This window comes from Chiloscyllium plagiosum, unplaced genomic scaffold (assembly GCF_037043375.1).
Source record: "Chiloscyllium plagiosum isolate Xiang-an unplaced genomic scaffold, Cpla_swu_hap1 HiC_scaffold_32, whole genome shotgun sequence".
NCBI classification, from domain to species: Eukaryota; Metazoa; Chordata; class Chondrichthyes; order Orectolobiformes; family Hemiscylliidae; genus Chiloscyllium; species Chiloscyllium plagiosum.
In genome coordinates, this window is record NW_028270170.1 from 37,054,911 (window position 1) to 37,076,825 (window position 21,915).

General features: G+C 41.1%; 1 protein-coding gene across 13 annotated transcripts in view; it reads right to left on the bottom strand.

Annotated features, from left to right (window-relative positions):
* LOC122540004 (supervillin-like) overlaps nt 1-21,915 on the bottom strand; it is a 242,768-nt gene that overhangs the window by 153,296 nt on the left and 67,557 nt on the right. For 9 of the 13 annotated variants that reach the window (XM_043675276.2, XM_043675281.2, XM_043675280.2 and 6 more), the window contains exons 2-3: nt 5,334-5,984; nt 861-1,031 (exon numbers count right to left, since the gene is read on the bottom strand). The exons of 1 other annotated variant lie outside the window; for it this stretch is intronic. In XM_043675276.2, coding sequence (XP_043531211.2) covers nt 861-1,031; nt 5,334-5,845 — 683 coding nt within the window. In that variant the 5' untranslated portion in view covers nt 5,846-5,984. The remainder of the gene's footprint in view (nt 1-860; nt 1,032-5,333; nt 5,985-21,915) is intronic. 3 more of the 13 variants (XM_087977922.1, XM_043675286.2, XM_087977923.1) reach the window with 1 other exon arrangement.

Sequence of the window (21,915 nt, forward strand, 5' to 3'; positions counted from 1 at the left end):
TCATGTTTAAAGATGCGCATGTGCTAGTGTCTTTAACAATTCCAAATGTGTTCCATTGTTACACGTTACTTTGAGCAAATGAAGTTGAGTCCCTAAATATTAGCCACGTCTTGATACTGTTTTAACAACTTGCAGCAGTTTTAGTAGAAAAGGCAATCTATACAAAACAGGAAAATATACTTCAAACACGTTTACCTAAGAAGTATCTGTTATTGTTCAATAACAGAGGAACTACGGCACTCAAAGCAATGAATCAATAAAAAATACTGACAATATACTGACAAAATATTGCTGTATTGACAATCACCCCAAAAAATTGGAGTTCACAATCAAATGCCATAAGCTGAAAATCAAGGTCACATGCCCAACCAAGATGTCTAGAAGTCAATTTTTGAATGTTAATCTGAAAAGCAATTAGCCATGAGTTTTGCTTATCTACATATTGCTAATAGTTAATATGTTGAACAACACTGCGCAATTGCATTCTGCCTCTGTAACAGACAAGATTACACGATGTAATGCAGTTATAAGCCAGACATGGCAATACTTGCTGGCTGTAAGCTTGCTATGTTACCTAAATTGGCAACAGAAGTTAGGCTGCAAACTGGGATTTAGTTACTCAATTATTGTGCTCAGGAATTTATCCTCAGTGATTACATACTTAGAAAAACACATAACTCCTCGATCATTATTAATCGTGGCGGTGTGTTGAAAGACTCGAAGGGTGAACTAAACAATGTTCTACATGGCTTCTAATGCTGACCAAACAAACCAGCAAAGCTCCTTGCGATTAATGCTTGCAATTGAAATGTAGCAATGGGTAAGTCAAAGGGAACAGCGCAGCAAACCTCAGCACCTACACTTTCTGCTCACTGCAACTGCTGCTTTTCTCCAGGAAACTGCTGCGGAGACAACCCACAGAGACTCGTGTGTCCACCGTTCCCACCACAGGATGCTGTGTGCCATTGCTGCTGTTAAAGGTGACCTTCCGGACTGCCTGTAGCTTGTGAACCGATGCCTGGGGATTGCAGCTACCAGAGGAAAAAGATTCCTGTCAGAGCTATACTGGGACCCTGCTGGGGAGTTGCAAAATACATTTAGCACAGAAACAGGCATTTTAGGGCAATAGGACTTTGCAAATATTCATGCTCCACATGAACCCTCACCCAAACCACCTAACTCAATCAAGGGTTAAAAATCACACAACACCAGGTTATAGTCCAAAAGGTTTAATTGGAAGCATTAGCTTTCGGAGCACCGCTCCTTCATCAGGCAGTGCTCCGAAAGCTAGTGCTTCCAAATAAACCTGTTGGACTATAACCTGGCGTTGTGTGATTTTTAACTTTGTCCACCCCAGTCCAACACCGGCATCTCCACATTGTAACTCAATCAACACAGTTCTTCTGCTCCCTGTGTTTATTGAGATTATCCCTCATACATCAGTGTTGTTTCCCTCAGTCCTCCTTGTAATATACTCCACATCCTAATCACTGTCTGAGTCAATACAACTTCCCCTAATTTCCCTTTGGGATTTGTTAGTTATTTTCTTATATTAGTTATTATATTTGTATATCTTATGCATTGACTTCCCTAGACCAAATCTTCACATAACAACATATTTAGCGGATCAAAACACTTGAAATATTGAGTTAGGAAGGGGCAGGGGTGAAGGGAAATCAGGCATGGTTCTCATCACTTGGTCACAATCTAATGCTCCCTGCTGGGAATTGCAGCCCAATAGGCCTCCTGCTGAGAATTGCATCTCAGTGCTCTCTGCTGGGAACTGTAACCAGAAGATCTCTGCTACGAATTGTAAATGCCATGCTCTCTGCTGGGAATTATTTCCCAGTACATTCTGCTGCGAATTATAAACTCCCATGCTCTCTGCTGGGTATTCTATCCTAGTACTTTCTGCTGGGAATTGTAAATCCCATGCACTCTGCTGGGAATTCTATCCCAGTACTTTTTGCTGGGAACAGTAAACCTCATGCTCTCGGCTGGATACTGTAATTCTCTCTGCTGGGAATTAGAACTAAGTGTGCTCCACTGGAAATTACATCCCACTGCTCCCTGCACGAAATTGTAACCCAGTGCTCTCTGCTGGAAATTGTAACCCAGTGCTCCCTGCTGTGAATTGTAACCCAGTGCTTCCTGCTGGGAATTATAACTCAGTGCTCCCTGATGGGAATTATAACTCAATGCACCCTGCTGAAAATTGTAACTCAATGGCTCTGCTGGGATTTCGAACCCAGTGCCTCTGCTGAGAATTGTAATCCAGTGCTCCCTGCTGCAAATTGTAGCTCAGTGCCTTTGCTCAGAATTGTAACCCAGTGCTCCCTGCTTGGAATTGTAACCCAGTGCTCCCTGCTCGGAATTGTAACCCAATGCGCCCTGGTGTGAGGTGGAACTCAATGCCTCTGTTGGGAATTGTAACCCAGTGCTCCCTGCTGTGAAGTGGAACTCAATGCCTCTGTTAGGAATTGTAAACCAGTGCTCACTGCTGAACATTGTAACTCAGCGTCTCTGCTAGGAATTGTAGCTCAATGCTTCTGCTAGGAATTGTAACCCAGTGCTCCCTGATGGGAATTGTAATCCAGTTCTCCCTGCTGAGCATTATAATTCAGTGCCTCTGGGAATTGTAGCCCAATGTGTCTGCTGGGAATTGTAACCCTATTCTCCCTCCGGGGAATTAGAACCCAGTGCTCCCTGCTAGGAATTGTAACCCTATCCTCTCTGCTGGGAATTGTAACCCTATTCTCCCTGCTGGGAATTATAACCCTATTCTCCTTGCTGGAAACTGTAACCCAGTGCTCCCTGCTGGGAATTGTAACCCAATCCTTCTGCTGGGAATGATAAACTAACTTTATTTTTAAGGTTATCAAACAAATAAAGAAAGAACTAAAGTAAGAAGTCTGGGAAAATTGGGCAAATGTTAGATTAGATCAGATTACTTACAGTGTGGAAACAGGCCCTTCGGCCCAATAAGTCCACACCGACCCGCCGAAGATCAACCCACACAGACCCATTCCCGTACATTTACCCCTTCACCTAACACTACGGGCAATTTAGCATGGCCTATGCACCTAACCTGCACATCTTTGGACTGTGGGAGGACACCGGGGCACCCGGAGGAAACCCACGCAGACACGGGGAGAATGTGCAAACTCCACACAGACAGTTGCCCGAGGCGGGAATTGAACCCGTGTCTCTGGCGCTGTGAGGCAGCAGTGCTAACCACTAGGTATGGATGGTGAATTTATTGTCAGCCATGCCAGTCAGAAACACTGCAGATCCCCCTTAGTCACTGCTCTGTAGAACTCTTCAAGTTGACCATAGTCAATTTTTTGATAAGGAATTTATCGTTTACCAAAGTATTAAAGTAAAAAAGTATTACAGGTGATAGAATGTAACAGGAATAGGTTCCAGCCTGGCAACTTTGAGATCAGTATCTGCTTTTTGTACCTTGTGTCCCCAAACCCAGATTCACTTTTTTTTTAGAAAGTATCATTTATTTGGACAATCAACTTTTCAGTGAGAGGGCATATTGTTTAACATCAGGAAATGAACTTACGTGGAGCTAGTTCGCTAACGATTGCTTGATGCCAGTGTAATATATCATTTTCCATTGCCTGACAGTGATAAACTGCATCAGGCCCCACACAAAACAAATGGGATTTGTTACGTAGACACAAATAAACAACCTGAGCCCAATGGTTTGTTTCACAACTGTCTCTACCAACCCTCCTTCCCTTTTCAATGTTTTTCATCCCAGAGTTTTCGAAATGGAGTGTGAATGCCAAGGGTAAATTTCCACACAGTTCTCTCCCCCACCTCATTGAGTTCTGAATTAGAAGGAGAAATATAAAACCATTGGGGCATTAATCACCTGTGGCACCTGCCCAACAGCTCAAACTGCACAGACATTACACATGGCTGGAATAACGTCGTTGTAAAGTATTAACCTAGCACTGGTAGAAATGAAAGATTAACATTCCAATAAATTATATCACATGTCCTTTATGATTAAACTCCAAGTGATGCAGTTTGCATTTACGAATAGAAAGCAAAGCTGCATGATATTAAATATTGTAGCATGACTAAAAATGTTACCGTGATTAATGTATATAGATTTACATCACACTGGGTTTATATTCCTTTGATTGATGTCTATATTGTATAAGTCTTGCTGAATGTAACAGGCGTTTAGTTAACCATATGATAGAAAGCTTTATTTTTGTCTTTGGGCACATTGTCACATAAATTACAAGTGTTAACAGAAAGTTCTGTTTGAGATACAGGGAAAGACAACATGAGAGGCAGGAGAATGAGAGCTTAAAGTAGAAACAGAACAAGACAAAGAGGAGAGTGCAAAGGAAAAACAGTGGAAGGAGAAGGACATAGAGTCAAAGATAAAAAATGAAAGGAAAGAGAGCACAAAACGAAATGAGGGACAGGGTCAAAGGCTAAAGAGAAAGAAAGAAGTACAAGAGAGGCAGAGGCAGGAAAGTCAGGGAGAGACAGACAGTGTTAAACTAAGAGAGGAATATATAGAAGAAAGGAGAAGCAGAGGCAGAGATATGGAGGGGAAGACAGAAAGAGAGAAAAATAGATTCAGAGAAGAACTGGGAGGCAGAAAGAATAAGAGAAATAAAGACTGACAGAGATTAAGAGAGGGAGAGAGAAGGAGAAACAGTGAGAGCAAAGAGATAAACAGAACAAAAGTCACCCATCTCATTTACCAGAGTAGCATGGGACATTTAAAATTTGTCAAGAATTCCCAATGACATATGTTATTGTTATTGAAGCATTCTTTGGGATGTGAGCATCAATGGAAATGTACTTCCCTGATGTAATTGCCCAGTTGAGATGGAAATGATCTGTTTGAACAATTGGACTCCATGTAGCAACGGCACTTCATCAATGCTGTGAGGAATATTGTTGAAGGATTTTAACCCAGAAACAACGAAGGATTCAAAACAAGGTGGTCTGTTGACTTGATGATGATGACGATATTCCTATCCCACTGTGACAGGAGGACTATGCAATCTAGGCAATCCTTTACAACCTCCCGTTCTCCTCAGTGTTGCTTAACTGTCTCAGGATAACATGCTGAACAAGCCACCAGTTTACTAATCTCCAGTTCAGTATTCAACTAATGGAGCTAACAGTATACTGAATTAGAATGGCATATTCTTTTTCAGATATGGAGCAAGAAGGAACTACAAAGACCACATGATAACATTCTCCAAGAACTTTAATCTGCTCTGAGACACATGATTCCTTTGCATCAGCTTCAAAAACTACTCGTGTTAATTAAAAGCACAAATACTAACCTTGCCCGTGGAGGTAGTCCAGTGATTTGGGTCTCAAGGATAGAGGCTCGCTGTGGGAGAGGCAAAGATTTCTCCAAACCATCCATCACCTTTTCTTTCCTGCAGACATCTATCCTGTGAAAGTGAGAATCACCAAGCTTATACCCTGATTTCCATCCCTCATTCCTAGTGTTTAAACTTTGGACGTAGAAAGAACTCTTCTTTTCCATGGTGTTCTCTTTGGTTTTATGTGGAACAATTTCTTTTGGCAGTTCCTTTACTCCCCACAGTTTGAAAGGTACATGCAGAGTCGACTTGCTTACAAGGCTCTCCAATGCTTCAGATCTTTTTGGAAGAGAATATCGATTTTCCAAAGGTTCATTTTCCTTTTCCTTTCTCAAGCTTTTGGAATTGTCGCTTGTTTTTTCTCCGAGGTTGTTAATTTTTTCAGCTGACTCGCGGTGTCGCTCAGCCTTGTACCTGGCAATGCGTTCTGCCCTGGTCTCTGTCAGCACATTCTCTTCTGGTTCCATAATATTTGTGCCATTTGTTGGGAAGGGCAGAGAGGTTTGGTAGGAAGTGATGTTCTAGTGGGCTCTGAGAGCTATGTCAGTCAGCTGCCTCACTGATATATGGGAGATTGACACTCTGAAGATCCCTCTCCTCTCACTGCTAATGAGAAACAGATAGAAAATTTTAATAATCAGCTCAGAGTGAGGAAGAAAAAGTAACCTTGGAGATAAAGGCTAATGATGATAAAGGTAAACAGAGGGAAAATAAAAGCAAGAGTACAGTCACATGCAGGATTTTATCCTTCCCAAAGTACAGAGCACATTTGCCCACTCTGACTCATCTGCTTATCGCGTGGACATTGTTTTTTTAATCATGGAGTTTCCATGCTTTGTTATTTTATTTCTCTGTATCCAAGTTAAAAGAATGCCATTCTGGAGAATAGAATTGTGATCCCTGTCGGTCTAATATTGTCAATAAGCACTGTTTGCAGTTCCAATATCGGACTAATCAAACAGAACACATTTGTTTGTCTGGCACAGTGCTTACCATACTGACGGATATGCCAACACTGCCAGTGTAATATTTAGGGGCAATAATCGTTTGGGTCAGCTGCAAGGGACAATTTAAAATGTGGTGTAAAACACCTTGTATTGAGTTTGCTGAACCTGGTGCATCTTCTGATACATACATGATATTCATTGGTCCTAATTGTGAACAAGAAGTCTCCAGCAGGTTAAAAAACTGAAATGTCTATGGTAATCATTTTTTGCTTTCATCAGCATTTTGAAATATAGAACATTGAACATTACAGCACAGTACAGGCCCTTCAGCCCTCGGTGTTGGGCCGACCTGTGAAACCAATCTGAAGCCTTTCTGACCTATATTATTCCATTCTCATCCATATGTCTATCCACTGACCATTTCAATGCCCTTAAAGTCACTGAATCTACTACTGTTGCAGGCAGTACTTTCCAAGCCCGTACTAGAGTAAAGAAACTACCTCTGACATCTGTCCCATATCTATCACCCCTCAATTTAAAGCCATGTCTCCTTGTGCTGGCCATCACCATCCAAGGAAAAAGGCTCTCACTGTCCAACCTATCTAACCCTCTGATAATCTTATATGTTCTAGAGGTTTGCTTATTTAACTCCATGTTTTCAAGATCTGATGACTTGGACTTAAACTGGCAGGTATACATAAGGAGTAATTCACTGAGGTGACTGAAGAGACCAAAAGGCCACTGTCCTCCCAATCTGCACAGTGTAAAATGAATGGTCAACGATTGGGGTACAATGAGAGAGAAAGCATGAGCCAGTAGCAAATGAGAGTGACACTAGTCTTTGTACATGTTAATTTTCTCACAATCTCATGTGTCCTAATGTTTATGGGGAGATAGGGTGAGGCTAAAATCTGTCAAAGACTTCAGCAAGATGCAAGAGGTGGTGCTAATCTCCACATTACCACCTTATTAGCGTCTCATGGCTCAAACTTCCACCCAGCGACCACCAAATGAATGGTCTGATTGGTATAGGGTGGAGGAACACCACTAACAAAAGGATGATTGGGAGCTGTCCCCAGAATTTGGGAGGAGCATGGATCAGGATGGATAAGGTGTGCCATCAGGTTTGCAGAGGCAGAGAGTGAGCAAAGGTCCAACTGAGTGATGAGTGAGTGGTCAGCAGTCAGGAGGGGAGAGTAGAATGGGTACATGAAGACGTCAGCTCTTGAGAATGAGGAAGCTTCTCATTGGGCTTGAGTATGGCCAAAGGCTTCCTGGAGGAACTGGGCAGCAATATCCTGCTCCTCCTGGTCTACAGAGCCACCTACTAGAGCCATAAGACCACAGAAATAGGAACAGGCGTAGGCCATTCAGCCTCTCAAGCCTGCTCCACTCTTCCATTGGATCATGGCTAATCTGATACTTCTTAAGCCCACTTTCCTATCCATTTTCCATAAATCGTAACTCCCTGACTGAGTAATAATCTATCTCAGCCTTAGATATACACAAGGACTCTGCCCCCATAGCTCTCTGTGGCAAGGAGTTCTGTGAGAGAAGAAAATCCTCCTCATCTCAGTCTTAAATTGCCTCTGCTTTATTGTGACTATGCACTCTGGTCCTACACTCTCCCATGAGGGGAAACATCCTCTCAGTATTTACCTTAACAAGTCCTTTAAGAATCCTATCCTAGAATAGCCCCTACCTCCTTTTCATTCTCAGTGATCCGTGTGGACCCTTTCAGCAACAATAAGTTTAACATTGGAGGCCCAATGTACAGTTAGTGAAGCATCCCACCTCTCCACAGTGGAAATTCAGATATCTCAATATTTGCGGGTGTAAAAATGGTATGAATGCATTTCAATTTTAATTGTACCCTACTACCCCAGCAATCTTCTCCCTGTCAAAATAGGGGAAAGAGTATTGGGACCACTGTCAATGGTCTCTGATTCTCACTGCAGTTTGCTTTGTATTACTTTAACTTGCACCTTTATTTTATGCATTATATATCTTTAATTCAGCCTGATCAAAGATAGTATTACACACCTCTGGAGTAGGTGCAACTTGAACCTGGGACTCTTGGCTCAGAGCTAAGGACACTTCCACTGCATCACAAGAGCCCTCAAAAACTGGTCCTTTTCAGAATCCATGATCTTTGTGGCAGCTGCTCAGTAAGCCAGGAATGAAAATATTGTCCGAGTACTCACTGTGGCTGTAAGAGTCACCTTCTGTGCCAACCTCCTGATCCTGATGGAATTGCTGGAGATGGCTGAGAACTTGAGAAGGCTGTGTGGGACTAGGTACACGTACAGTACAGTTTATAGGGTTCCAGATATTTAGAGATAAGGCTAACAGGAACAAGTAATTGTTCACTTATAAACAAACTGGAATTTCTGGCCATATCTGTTGACTTGAACTTGCAGATTATTACGTCTAGATGTCTGTCTGTTGGAGAAAACTAACTCCTTTGAATTCCACAGCATATGGCAAGTCCCGTACCTCAGACTCTAAGAATCCAAATTTCACAGCCATGTAGATTAAAAGAACACTTTGTTTTGTTTCAGATGCTTGTTGTTACTGTCAGCAGGACAGACCAACGTCCAAAAATAACCCTGAAATAACTCCGTAGATGTTGGTATCCTGTCACCAAGTCACCCTTTATTTACGTGTGCATAGTCCTTGACATTAGTCTAGCTTCATCAGAGCCAGCTCTCAGAGTGAGCAGAACCTCTGACCCTCCTGTTTATATGTGTCAGTGCGGCCTCCCTGATTGGACCAGATTAATAGCCACAATCAGGGAACTCATATTCTATGAGATCCACCTGGCTGACCTTGTTACAATCACTACAAAGCTCACTTGAGTTTGGGTTTGAAGTGAATCCAGCTGAATGAATGATAGACACTCCGCTATGACTAGATCTTAATAGGGTAAGGACTTCTTATTGTAAGCATATTTATTATTTAAAGATGGAGTCAGTTATACTAGTTGGCTGAATTGCTGTTTTGCAGAGTGATGCCAATGGCATGGGTTCAATTTCTGCACCAACTGAGGTTACTATGAAGGACTCTTGTCTCCCTTGTTTAAGGTTAGCTGGTGCTCAATTAAATCACCAATGGTTGTCTCTCCCTATTGACAAAACAGGACTCTGATGACTTCACCGTTTTTATTTAAAGAACTGTCTCAGTTTATATTGAACAAAATATGTGCCCAGTAATCACTCTGTGCAATATTAGAGTACTACAGTGAGTAACAAGGATAGAGATTTGTAGAGGGCTGGCCTCTTGGAGATTAAGCAGTGGTGAACGTAATAGATTGGGTAAACCCAGATTATTACTTCAAATTAAGGCAGCCAGGAAGGATCAGAGGGCACAAATTAATGAAAGATAATAATGAAAGATAAATTTGAAACAGATCTGACCAGGAAGAAGCTTTTAACTCAGTCTTTGGAATGATACATTGAAAACAGGAGTCAGAAGGCTATGCACAAGCTGATTTTCTGGTCTGAATTTGGGTGCTGGGGGTCGTTGTAAGATTGCTTTGCACTCCAATGAAGAGCAGGTCATTCAGGACATCCAGCAAATTACAAACTTTCCAAGTGTGTGCAGTTCAGCTATTAGATGGTTAATGCATTCCTAATTTTTAAGCTCTTTTCCAATTGACATTATTTTGTTAGATGTACCAAAGTTAGATACTCTATAACCAAACAGTTTAAGACAGAAAAATGGACTTAGAGCCATAGATCATAGAAACAGGTGATTTGGCCCAACTTGTCCATGTCGACCAGATATCCTAAATTAATCTAGTCTCATTTGCCAGTGCGTGGCCCATAACTCTCTAAAACCTTCCTATTCATGTACCCATCCAGATGCCTTTTAAATGTTGTAATTGTACCAGCCTCCACCACTTCCTCTGGCATCTCATTCCACACACGCACCACCCTCTGCATGAAAATGTTGCCTCTTAGGTTCTTTTTAAATCTTCCCCCTCTCGCCTTAAATCTGTGCCCTCTGGTTTTGCACTCCCCGACTCTGTGAAAAAGACATTTGCTGTTCACCCTATCCATCCTCATGATTTTATAAATCTCTGTAAGGTCACCCCTCAGCCTCCGACACTCCAGGGAAAATAACCCGAGCCTATTCAGCCTCTCCCTATAGCTCAAACTCTCCAACCCTGGTAACACTCTTACAAGTTTCACAATCTTTTTCTTATAGCAGGAAGACCAGAATTGAACATGTTATTCCAAAAGTGACCTAACCAATATCTTGTTCAGCTGCAATATAACATCCCAACTACTATACTCAATGAACTGACCAATAAAGACAGGCATACCAAACATTGGTCTACCTGTGACTCCACTTTCAAGGAACAATGAACCTTGCAAGAATTTGTAAAATCTAATAAAAGATCCCCACACTTTTTCCTTAGTTTAGTGAACTAGACATTTTCCAACTCTTCAAATTTTAGAAGCGAATGGGACACAGAGGTGGAATTCCCTAATGATTATCTGGGGGTGCATAGAGTAGAAGAAGGTCTAGTTTTCTGGAGATTGAAGCCTCTTGCTGCTAACGTTTCAGTTATATTGATAGCAATACCCCACAGTGAAGTCACACTTCTTTTGATACATGCAGATAATTTGCATGATTAAACACATCATGAAATTGCTCATTTGCTTTACATTAAAGGGAGTGCACGATTTCCAGTGTTCCTTATTTTTGAGTTTGTTTGAGTAAAATTATCTAAGCACATTTCAAATTGTTATCTTGGTCCTTCGAAAATTTCAAAATTTCACCTTTACTGATTGCATTCAGGTTGTGCAGTACAAACAGTTCCATCAGTGAGAAATGAAGATATTAAATAGCTCTGTTGTTGGTTTTGTTGTCAAACTCATCTTCCACTTTTCTTCATTGCCTGTGTTGTCATCTTTTCACTGTCAGTTTTATCTCTGCTGTTGATACGTAATATTCACAAAAACAGAAGAAGTCACAGCAACAATAGACCCTACAGCCCATTGAACCTGCTTCACTACTTAATATGCTCCTGGCTGACCTATCAACTCCAATTTCCAGTCTGCTCCCCATTTCCTTGACTCGCTGAGGGACCTTAGACTCAGAGAATCCTTTCATTGTGGAAGCAGGCCATTGGGCCCATCGAGTCCATACTGACCCTCTGAAGAGCATCCCACCTATATCTGCCCCCTACTCTATATAGTTCCCATGGCTTTCCCTGGACACTATGGACAATATAGTGTGGTCAATTCACCTGACCTGCACATCTTAGGACAGTGGAAGGAAACCGGTGCACCTGGAGGAAACCCACGCAGACATGGGGAGAATATGCAAACTCCACACAGACAGTTGCCCGAGGGTGGAATGATCCTAATGCTCTGACGCAGCAGTGCTAACCACTGAGCCACCATACTGCCCTGTGCCAACTAAACATTGACATATCTCAGCCTTAAACATATTCAATGACAAAGTATCCATAACCCTCTAAATCCAAAGGTTCACAACCCTATAAGTAAAGAATCCAATGTGCTGTCAATGAAAACACGTTCCAAAAGAGACAGGACATGTCTTCTCCCAGGCATCTCCAGAACCAAAAAGGCTAGTGACAGGATCACAGAAGAAGGCAGCCCCCTAACTGAGAAGGAACAAGATCAATTCAAGTGACATTGTCCATTATTCCCATCCAGTTTCATCATCCCTGCTGAGCACGAGTACATCTCTTCCAAAGATTGTGATTCATACAGACTGCAGCGTTTATTGAATACATTGTGCAAACAATGAGCTCAGAACAGGTTTAAGTTAATGAATCTGTTTTGTGCTCACAGCTCAGGAGGTGCACATTTTTAACTCTTGGAAGGACCTATGGGACTGGGCCCACGTAACCAAAAACAGAAACCTCAACACAGCTGAATCAATTGAAGGAAAAATATACTTGCATTCATGCAGTGCCTTTTAATACAACCAGATGTCCCAAATACTTACAGCTAATGAACTACCTTTTACAGTGTTGTCACTTTTGTAACATGGGGAGCCAATTTTCACAAAGCAAAACCCCGAAGCAGAGAAAATAACGCGTTTATTTGTTTTGATGATGTTGATCAAGTGATAAATGTTGGCCAGACCAGATAATTCCACTATTCTTCTTCAAAATAGTGCCATAGGATCTTTTATATCCATGTGAGAAGGCAGACAGGCGCCCGGTTAATTTGTCACCAGAAAGTTGGCCACACTGACAGTGCTGATCGCCCTCAGTATTAGGCAGAGCTTCCAGCATAGATTTTGTGCTCAAGCCTTGGCAAGGACTTGAACCAATACACTTTAAACTCAGAAGTAAACAAGCCTAACAACTGCGCCATAGCTAACACAAAGAATGTACAGATAACAGAAGTGCAGAAGGAGGAGCATTTAGAGACAAAATGGAGATCTTGCCAGCAAGCAAGGGCAGAAATCAAAGTTACATTACTACAGATTATTGATAGAAAGGACAAGTCCTCAAATAAAAGAATTAGCACACAATTCAGATTCTGTATTGAGGACAATTTGATTTTGTAGCACTTGGGATTTAAGGTTGCATGGCTAAAGGAAATCTTGCTGTTCAACTTGGCAGGCCCAAGCTGCAGCAAAGCCATGTAATACTGTTCCTAGACAAGTTGAAGAATGGTTACATTTTCCTATTGTGGGTAGGGGATGGAGCGTGTTAGCAAACCTAATGATCTGGAACAGGTCACTCTGCTTCACGGCAAAGTTGGCTTTGAATAATTGAAAAGAAAAGTGAAGACAGTTGCAATGGCCAAATCTGAAGGGGTAAGTAAATTCCTTTCATTTCACTTCTGAGGTTGGGATAAGAGATTTCTGAATTTTTAAACAGATGTGTTTTTCTCCCAGTCACAGCAATGTGTCAATCTTGGTCGTTGGCTACAGTGGGAACAATTCATTTTTAATAAAGAGTTTCGTTGTATGAATTCCCTGCCAACATTTGATGTAGTTTCATACCTCCTCTTTTAATAATAAATTTTAGCTTCAAGCCTTTATACCCTGTTGGGTAGAAATCTTGTCCCCAGAGATATCTAAAAGTCTCATTGCGAGCTACATAATCCTGGCAATGAATTTTAATGTCCACGTAATTACCCCTTGATTGGTTTTCCAATGTGTGGTAAACAGTTTTAACCATTGTAAATTCCTGCTGAGTATGGCATTAGTAGACATTTTAACGAGCCCCAACTCAATTTTACTGTTTTCTCTCAAACCAAATTCCAAAGGATTTATGTTCATCAATGAGATTTAAAGACTGATAGTCCATATTTTATGTGATGGTGACACAGTCTGGGTTCCAGATTCAGATTAACTAACATGAGTTTGTGTTTCCAAACACAACAAAAGGAAAGTCTACATATAAAAACCCAGAATCGAAATACCTCTGCACAGAAGAGTGAATGATGGAGGAAAACTGGCAGCAAAGAGAATGCAAAGGGGAAGTAAATACCTCATGAGCAGCCTCAGCTAATTGATTCACCTCTTGTCAATCACACAGTAAATCTGTACATCACAACATCTTACTGGAGTTAATGGAGTACAACATCAGACTGAAAACCTACTGAAGTATCATTCATTGAAATAAATAAAAGTAAGATAAAATAATTATATAATCTCATAATACAAGAGAATATAAATAGGGATCAATTCCTTTTCATTGCTATTGTCACCAGAGCCTTATCAGACCATAGGAGCTGCTCTCTCATTAGAGAGAAGCAACTGGTGGTGATTTAATCTGAGGGCCACCAGACCTCAGGGAGGGAAGAGGTTGAGAAGGAGAGTGCTTCATAGTAATCTCAAACCAGTGATGGGAATTGAGCCCATGTTGTTAACAATACACTGCTCTGTAAACCAACAATCCAGCCAATTGAGCTAAACCAATTCCTTTTTATTATCATATTCAGAGACTCATGCGCAAAAATTAAAATAGCTCTACCTTTATGTAGCAATCTCTTTGGTTCTTTTCCATTCTGTGCATGCCTTCCATACTCTCTGTCTGTACTCCTCCAGTGCACTTTCCTCACAAAGTCACGTTATCTCTTAGGTTATCTCAGACTGCCTTTGTCACTATCACTGATATTGTACACACACTTTACATACGGATAAGTGAGAAGAATGCATAACATGTAACAAATGCATATTTTAATACATACCCCTTCCATACAAGGCACACATTTGATTTATATTTCAATAAAAATCTGCTATAGAAAATAAGCAAAGTGTGCTGTTTAAGAAAAAAAAGGTGGTACATCCAAGAAATCTTTGGCAGTGCTGTAACATACTAATATAGTTAAAATTAGTTTACAAAACTATGATAGATCTTCTCAATCTCGCCTAGTCTGAAGACACATTAATGGACTATACTTCCTTAGGAATGGGTTTAACTTCTCACTCCATTCAATCATTCAATAGAATGTGTGTCCATCACAGCCTGGGTAGTGTATGCTAGTCTTCTGTGTGAGGTATCATGTGGTGAGCCATCATATGGCACTTTGATCTAGAATCATAGATTAACAATAATGACCACTAACCTTGGCCCTGAGTTTTATGTTGCCACCATTTCTGAGGTCTGCTAATTTAGTGCAAGCCAGAGTTTCATTTGAGGGACCTTCTTGCTCTTTGTGATTCAGTCCCATAAAGGAGCATCTTAGCTGATGAGGAACTTGATTATTACAGCAATTTTACTGATGGTGAGATCCTTTGATCAATTCGCTCCACAATCCAAATTGAGCAGATTCATCTCTGAATTCCATACAAAGGCTGCACATCAAAACTATTTCGACCCTTAAACCTTTTACCGTCTCCATTCTTTTCACAGACGAATCTTCACTAAATGCAACCAACATTGCAGGAACAGCAATCATAGTTAGCAGCTTTATTTCTCATCACATATTTTTATAGCAATGGTGGTTAGATTTTATAACTTATAAAAAGGAAAGACATTCCAAAGAAATGTCATTTTAGTTTCTTGCTAAATTAACCACAGCTAATTCATCGTGCTATAAAGTACTAATTTTAGACAGCCCAATATAATTAATGTCACGTATAAGGGTGTGATTCATGCAATGAATTTTGCAATGGATTTCATGATAGAAAAATCAGCTGTGAATAATGAACAAATCAGTTGATATCTTTGTGCTCTGTGAGTAATTATCTGAGGTAGCGAAAAGATTTGGTAGTTGGAAATTATGAAGTTTACATAGAAAGATGCAACATTTAAGGAATCCATTCGGCTCACTGTGCCTGTACTATTTCCAGAAGGTTAATTAAAATTTTGCTCAGTTGTTGATTGCTTAAAATATGAAATCCAGTTTTGTACATCCTTTTCAACACTTTACTGGACCACCAATCAAATCATATTGAATGATTAACAGGAAATAGCCATCAGCAATGAAATGTTCCTTACCAAAGCAGCAACACTTTGAACTAAAAGCATATTTTGGTAGCTTGTAACTTTCCTATCCCCAGCAGCCCTCACTTCTACTCCTGGAGATTTGAAGACTCTGAGCCATGGTGAGGGAGTTTTTAAAAATATATTCATTCTTGGGACGTAGACATTGCTGTCTAGTTCAACATTTAACACCCATTTATAATTGCTCTTGAGAGATGGTGGTAGGAAGGAATTCTAGGATTTTGATCCAATGACAATGAAGGAATAGCAAAATTGTTCCAAGTCAGGATAGTGTGTGGCTTGAAGGGAAACTTATAGGTGGTGGTGTTCCTAAGGATCTTGTTCTTCGAGATGGTATTAGTCCTGAGGTTGGAAGGTGTTGCCTAAGGAGTCATGGTGAGCTGTTGCAGTGCATCTTGCAGGTTATACAGTGCTCCCATTGTGCATTGGCAGTGGAAGGAGTGAATGTTGAAGACTGGGGTTTAATCAACTGGGCTACTTTGTCCTGGATGTATCAAACTGTTGAAGCTACACTCATCTGGGCAAGTGGCGATACTATATCACATTCCTGACTTGTGTTGTAGTTGGTGCACAGGAGGTAAATCATTGGCACAAAATTCCTAGTCTTGGATCTGCTCTTGTGGTAACAATAGTTATATGGTTGGTCCAGTTCAGTTTCTGGTCCTTGGTGACAACCAGGATGATTGTAGTGGACTATTCAGCATTGGTAATGGCATTGAATTCTAATGGGCAATGAGTGGGTTCTCTGTTATTTATGACAGAGATTTAAGGCAGAAACAAGGAGGAATTTCTTCTCCCAGAAGGTAGCGCATCTGTGGAATTCATTACTGCAGAGAGATGTAGAGGCTGGAGTATTATGATTCTTGAAAGCTGAGTTAGATTTTTACTCAGTAAGGAATTAATGAATATTGAGCAAAAGGCAAAGAAGTGGGTTGGGGATCTGATTGAACAGTAGAGTGAACTCAATGTGCTGAATAGCCTACTTCTGCTCCTATATCTTCTGATTTTATGATCTTGTTGGAGGTGGTCATTGCCTGTCACTTGTATGGTGCAATTTATAAAATAGCATCAGTACAATCAGCCCATCATCATGTTGCAAATGACAATAGGTCTGACATGCTGTCCTTTGGATGCGACATTAACCTTAGTTTCCATCTATCTAAAGCAGATGATAAAATATCTCATGGCAATATTTTGAAATAACCAGTGGAGCGCTGGCCAATGTTTACCTCTTCACCAATATCACTGAAGTAGATTATCTACTCATGATTTTGCCACATTGGGAATCTTGCTGTCTGCAAACAGTTTGTTCTGTTTTCTCCATGACCACTGTGACTAAACTTTAAAGCACTTTCATTGACTGTAAATCATTTTGTGACAAACTGTAGTCATAAGTGATTTGAATGCACTTTCCTTCTCTCTTTCTTTACTTTACATCTTCGGTACTACAGAGATCTCAAAAGTAAACAGCTCGTTCCCCATTAGTTACACCACAATCCTCCAGGGTTTGAGTAGATATTAACAATGAAGTCCATCCAACCAACACTCTACCATACTGAGTTCACATAATCCAGAATGCTGTCACATTCTTAAGGCACACTCATTGATCACAATCTGACAGACATGGTTTACACTGTTTACTAAAGATGGAAAAGATGTTGAACAAATCCAGTCTGATTTGGTAAACAGTTAGGACATAGATCATAGAACAGTACAGCACAGAAACAGGCACTTCAGCCCACAAGGTTGTGCTGAACATGACACAAATTTAAAAGAATACCTTCTGTCTGCCCTTGGTCCATATTCCTCTATTCATAAGACCATAAGATATAGGAGCAGAAATTAGGCCACTAAGCCTATCGAGTCTGCATGGCATTCAATTATTGCTGATTTGTTTCTCTACCCCATTCTTCTGCATTTTCCCTCAAAGCCTTAATCCTCTTGACAATCAAGAATTTGTCTATCTCTGTCTTAAATATACTCCATAGCACTTCTGGGCAATGAATTCCACAGATTCACCACCATCTGGCTGAAGAAGCTTCCCTTACCTCTGATCTAAAGCATTTTCCCTATACTCTAAGGCTGTGCCCTTGGGTCCTAGTCTCTCCTGCCAATAGAGACATGTCTCTAATGTCCACTCTGTCCAGGCCATTCAGTACTCTGTTACTTTCAATGATATCCCACCTCATCTGTCTAAACTCCTTCGTGTATAGATCTAGAGTCCTCAAATGTTTCTCCTATGTTAAGCCTTTCATTCCTGGGATCGTTCTTGTGAACCTCCTCCGGACCCATTCCAGGGCCTTTCCTGAGGTATGGGCCCAAATTTGCTCACAATACTCAAAATGTGGTCTGACCAGAGCTTCATAAAGCCTCAGCTGTACATTCCTGCTTTTATATTCTAGTCCACTTGAAATAAATGCCAACATTATATTTGCATTCCTATTTACTGACTCAACCCACAAGTTTACCTTAAGAGAATCCTGGACTAGAACTCCCAAGTCCCTTTGCACTTCAGATTTCTGAATTTTCTCCCCATTTAAAAAATAGTCTATGTCTCTATTCTTTCTATCAAAGTGCATGATCTCACACTTTCCCACACTGTATTCCATCTATCACTTCTTTGCTCACTCACCTAACCTTTCCAAATCCTCCTGCAGCCTCACCGCCTCCTCAGTACTACCTGTTCCTCCACCTATCTTTGTATTATCTGCAAACTTAGCCAGAATTCCCTCAGTTCCTTCATCCAGATCATTAATATATATGCAAAATGTCTTGTGTTTGTCTAAAAGCCCTTTAAACGGCCCTATCGTATCTGCCTCTACCACCACCCTGGTAGCCATATCCCGGACTCCTACCACGCCCTGTGTAAAAAAAATGCCCCTCACATTTCCTTTGAACATCTTCCTCTCAGCTTAAATGCATGCCCCTGAGTATTAGACAATTCAACTCGGGAAGAAGATTCTGACTGTTAACCCTATCTATGCATCTCACACAGGTAGTTCAGGGATGACACATGTTTTGGCAGCACGATTTGTCTTTCACATCACTGAAGAATTAGGGAATGGTGTTTTAGAGAATATTTATCTCCGGTGATAATAGTGCAATGCCAGCAGGGATTGGTTTGCATGCTTTGTTCTGTGTCTACGCCAATGTGCACGTTGAAATCTCCACGCCGTTTTGCGCATACGCCAATGTCTGTACCATTCTGCACGTGCACCGATGTCCGTGCATGCGTAATGTCGGTGGTAGTCTTCATGCTGTTCTGCACATGTGCGATTTCAGCTGTGCATCTCCATGACTCTATAACGAGCAGCTTTCCGTGAGAGGTACTATACAGAGAGCAGCTTTTTTACGTTTTCTAAATGTACTGTATTAAATTTATTTTTGTTTCATTAATAAAAATGTTTTGAATCTTCATTCAGGCTGTGCTACACCTTGTATTAGACTTTTGGGTAATTTTTGAGCCACGTGAGTGATATTTTGTGATAGTCTGTCTCGAACCCCACTTTTCCCATAGGCCTCTTTATTTATATTAAGCCATTTTCTATTAAGCAAGGTTTCGCTGGAACACAACTAGTGTTATTGAACTACATGTAATTTTATAAACTTCTATCTAGTCTCCTCTCAGTCTCTGCCACTCCAGAGAAAACAACCCAAGTTTTTCTAACATCTCCTTAGCTTTAAATTAAGGGGTGGTAGGTATAGGACAGATGTTAGGGGTAGGTTATTTACTCAGCGAGTCGTGAGTTCATGGAATGCACTGCCAGTAGCAGTGGTGGACTCTCCCTCTTGATGGGCATTTAAGCGGGCATTGGATAGGCATATGGAGGATAGTGGGCTAGTGTAGGTTAGGTGGGCTTGGATCGGCGCAACATCGAGGGCCAAAGGGCCTGTACTGCGCTGTATTCTTCTATGTTCTATGTTCTAACTCATACCCTTTAATCCAGGCAGTATCATGGTAAACCTTTTCTGCATTGTTTCCAAAGCCTCCACGTCTTTCCTGTAATGTAGTAACCAGAATTGAACCAGATGAGATGAATGAATTCTAGTTGTGACATCCCAAACAGCTAAGGAGGATGGGGAGGGATGAACTGACCTCCTTTCTTTACTCACTCACCCCTTGCTGGTTGCAACAAGATTAATTTAGAAAAGATACCTTTGTGGTTTGGGGATGTCTTGCTCTCAGACTTAAATGAAGTTAAGTTTTAAAAAGAGCCAAGTTAACAGGGCTGTCTTGAGTTAACAAAAAGAGTGAATTTATTAATTGCTAAAGATGAAAAGAATTAGTAACGCAACATTAATTAGAAATAAGAGGTGAGTCCAAAAAGAGAAAGGTGAAAAAAAAGCAGTTTCTGAATTGTTTGCAAAGAGTGCATAGTTATGGCCATTGCAACAGAGGTTATTGGGAGTGTAAACATTGATAGTTAAGCAGTCAGTTTCATAATCCTTAGTTTTACAGACTGGTTGAGATTCTGCGGCTCCAATTTCTTTTAATCATGATTGAATTCCAGTAGGAGAAAGTGAGGTCTGCAGATGCTGGAGATCAGAGATGGAAATGTGTTGCTGGAAAAGGGCTAATGCCCGAAACGTCGATTCTCCTGTTCCCTAGATGCTGCCTGACCTGCTGCGCTTTTCCAGCAACACATTTCCATCTTTGAATTCCAGTATTCAGGCTAAGAGAGATCGTTTATTGTCCACATTTCTTTTGTCTGGCTGCTAGCTAGCTGACTTTTAGCACTTGGAGTGATAGAGTTTTTGCCTGCAACACAGAGTTGAGTAGGGGATAGTTCTTCTAGATAGCTCTTCTTCTTCACAGAACACTAATGCTCAAACCCAGGCTGATTTATATTTAGATTTTCAATCCCACTAGCACATTCCAGTAGATTTGAAACTGATGTTTTATTTACTTTATTTCTACAAAGGGAAAAATATAAAATCTGTCCGCAGTTTGGGGCATTATTCACAGGGGCTGGCTTCTTATCGGGTTGGGTGGGGGTGATCATCCCCTTGTTATCTTTACAGTTACAACAGTTACACAAGTTACAGTTTAATCTGCTTTGCCTTGCCTCTTGCCCCATTTTGAAGGGTCATTGTTCGAAGTCCCTTCACAAGTGTAACATTCTCTTAACAGCCACTTAACTTAGATTCAGCCCACTTTTGAACAAAACTACTTTGGAAATATAATTTTAAAATGTCCACATTACCTCGGAGGTATCACCCATTGTATTGACAATTTACAATGTTCTTGGTATATAACCTTCTCTGAATCATAGAATCTCCATAGTGTGGGGACAGGCCTTTTCCCAAACCCATTTCCGCTATTACACTACCTTTACTCCTAACTAATGCATCTCACCTACACATCCCTGAACACTATGGGCAATTTAGCGTAGCCAATTCACCTAACCTACACATCCTTTGGATTGTGGGAGGAAACCAAAGCGGGCGGCATGGTGGCACAGTGGTTAGCACCGCTGCCTCACAGCACCAGAGACCTGGGTTCAATTCCCACCTCAGAAGACTCTCTGTGAGGAGTTTGCACATTCTCCCAGTATCTGCGTGGGTTTCCTCCAGGCGCTCCGGTTTCCTCCCACAGTCCAAAAATGTGCAGGTTAGGTGAATTGGCCATGCTAAATTACCCGTAGTGTTAGGTGTAGGGGAATGGGTCTGGGTGGGTTGCGCTTTGGCAGGTCGGTGTGGACTTATTGGGCCGAAGGGCCTGTTTCCACACTGTAAGTAATCTAATCTAATCACGTGGAGAAAACCCACCCAGACACAGGGAGAATGTACAAACTCCGCATAGACAGTTGCCCAAGGCTGGAATCGAACCTGGGTCCCTGGCACTGTGAGGCAGCAATGAGAACCACTGAGCCACCGTGCCACCCTATACCTACATGATGCAAATATAATAACTGGAATTAGGCAGCAAAATATCTGCAGCTGAACTTTGCCAGCCATGGGACATAAGTTCTGTTTTCTTACAGTCACAACAGTTCTAGCTCAAATGAGTTTGTAGACTTTCTCAGCCTGGGTACTACAGGTCTTCAGCTGAGAAGAGTGTGAGAATGGCTGGTACAACAAATGGATTTGCTTCCATTGATCCAATAGATGCTTATTTGAAGTTTGGGTTCAGGCATATTAC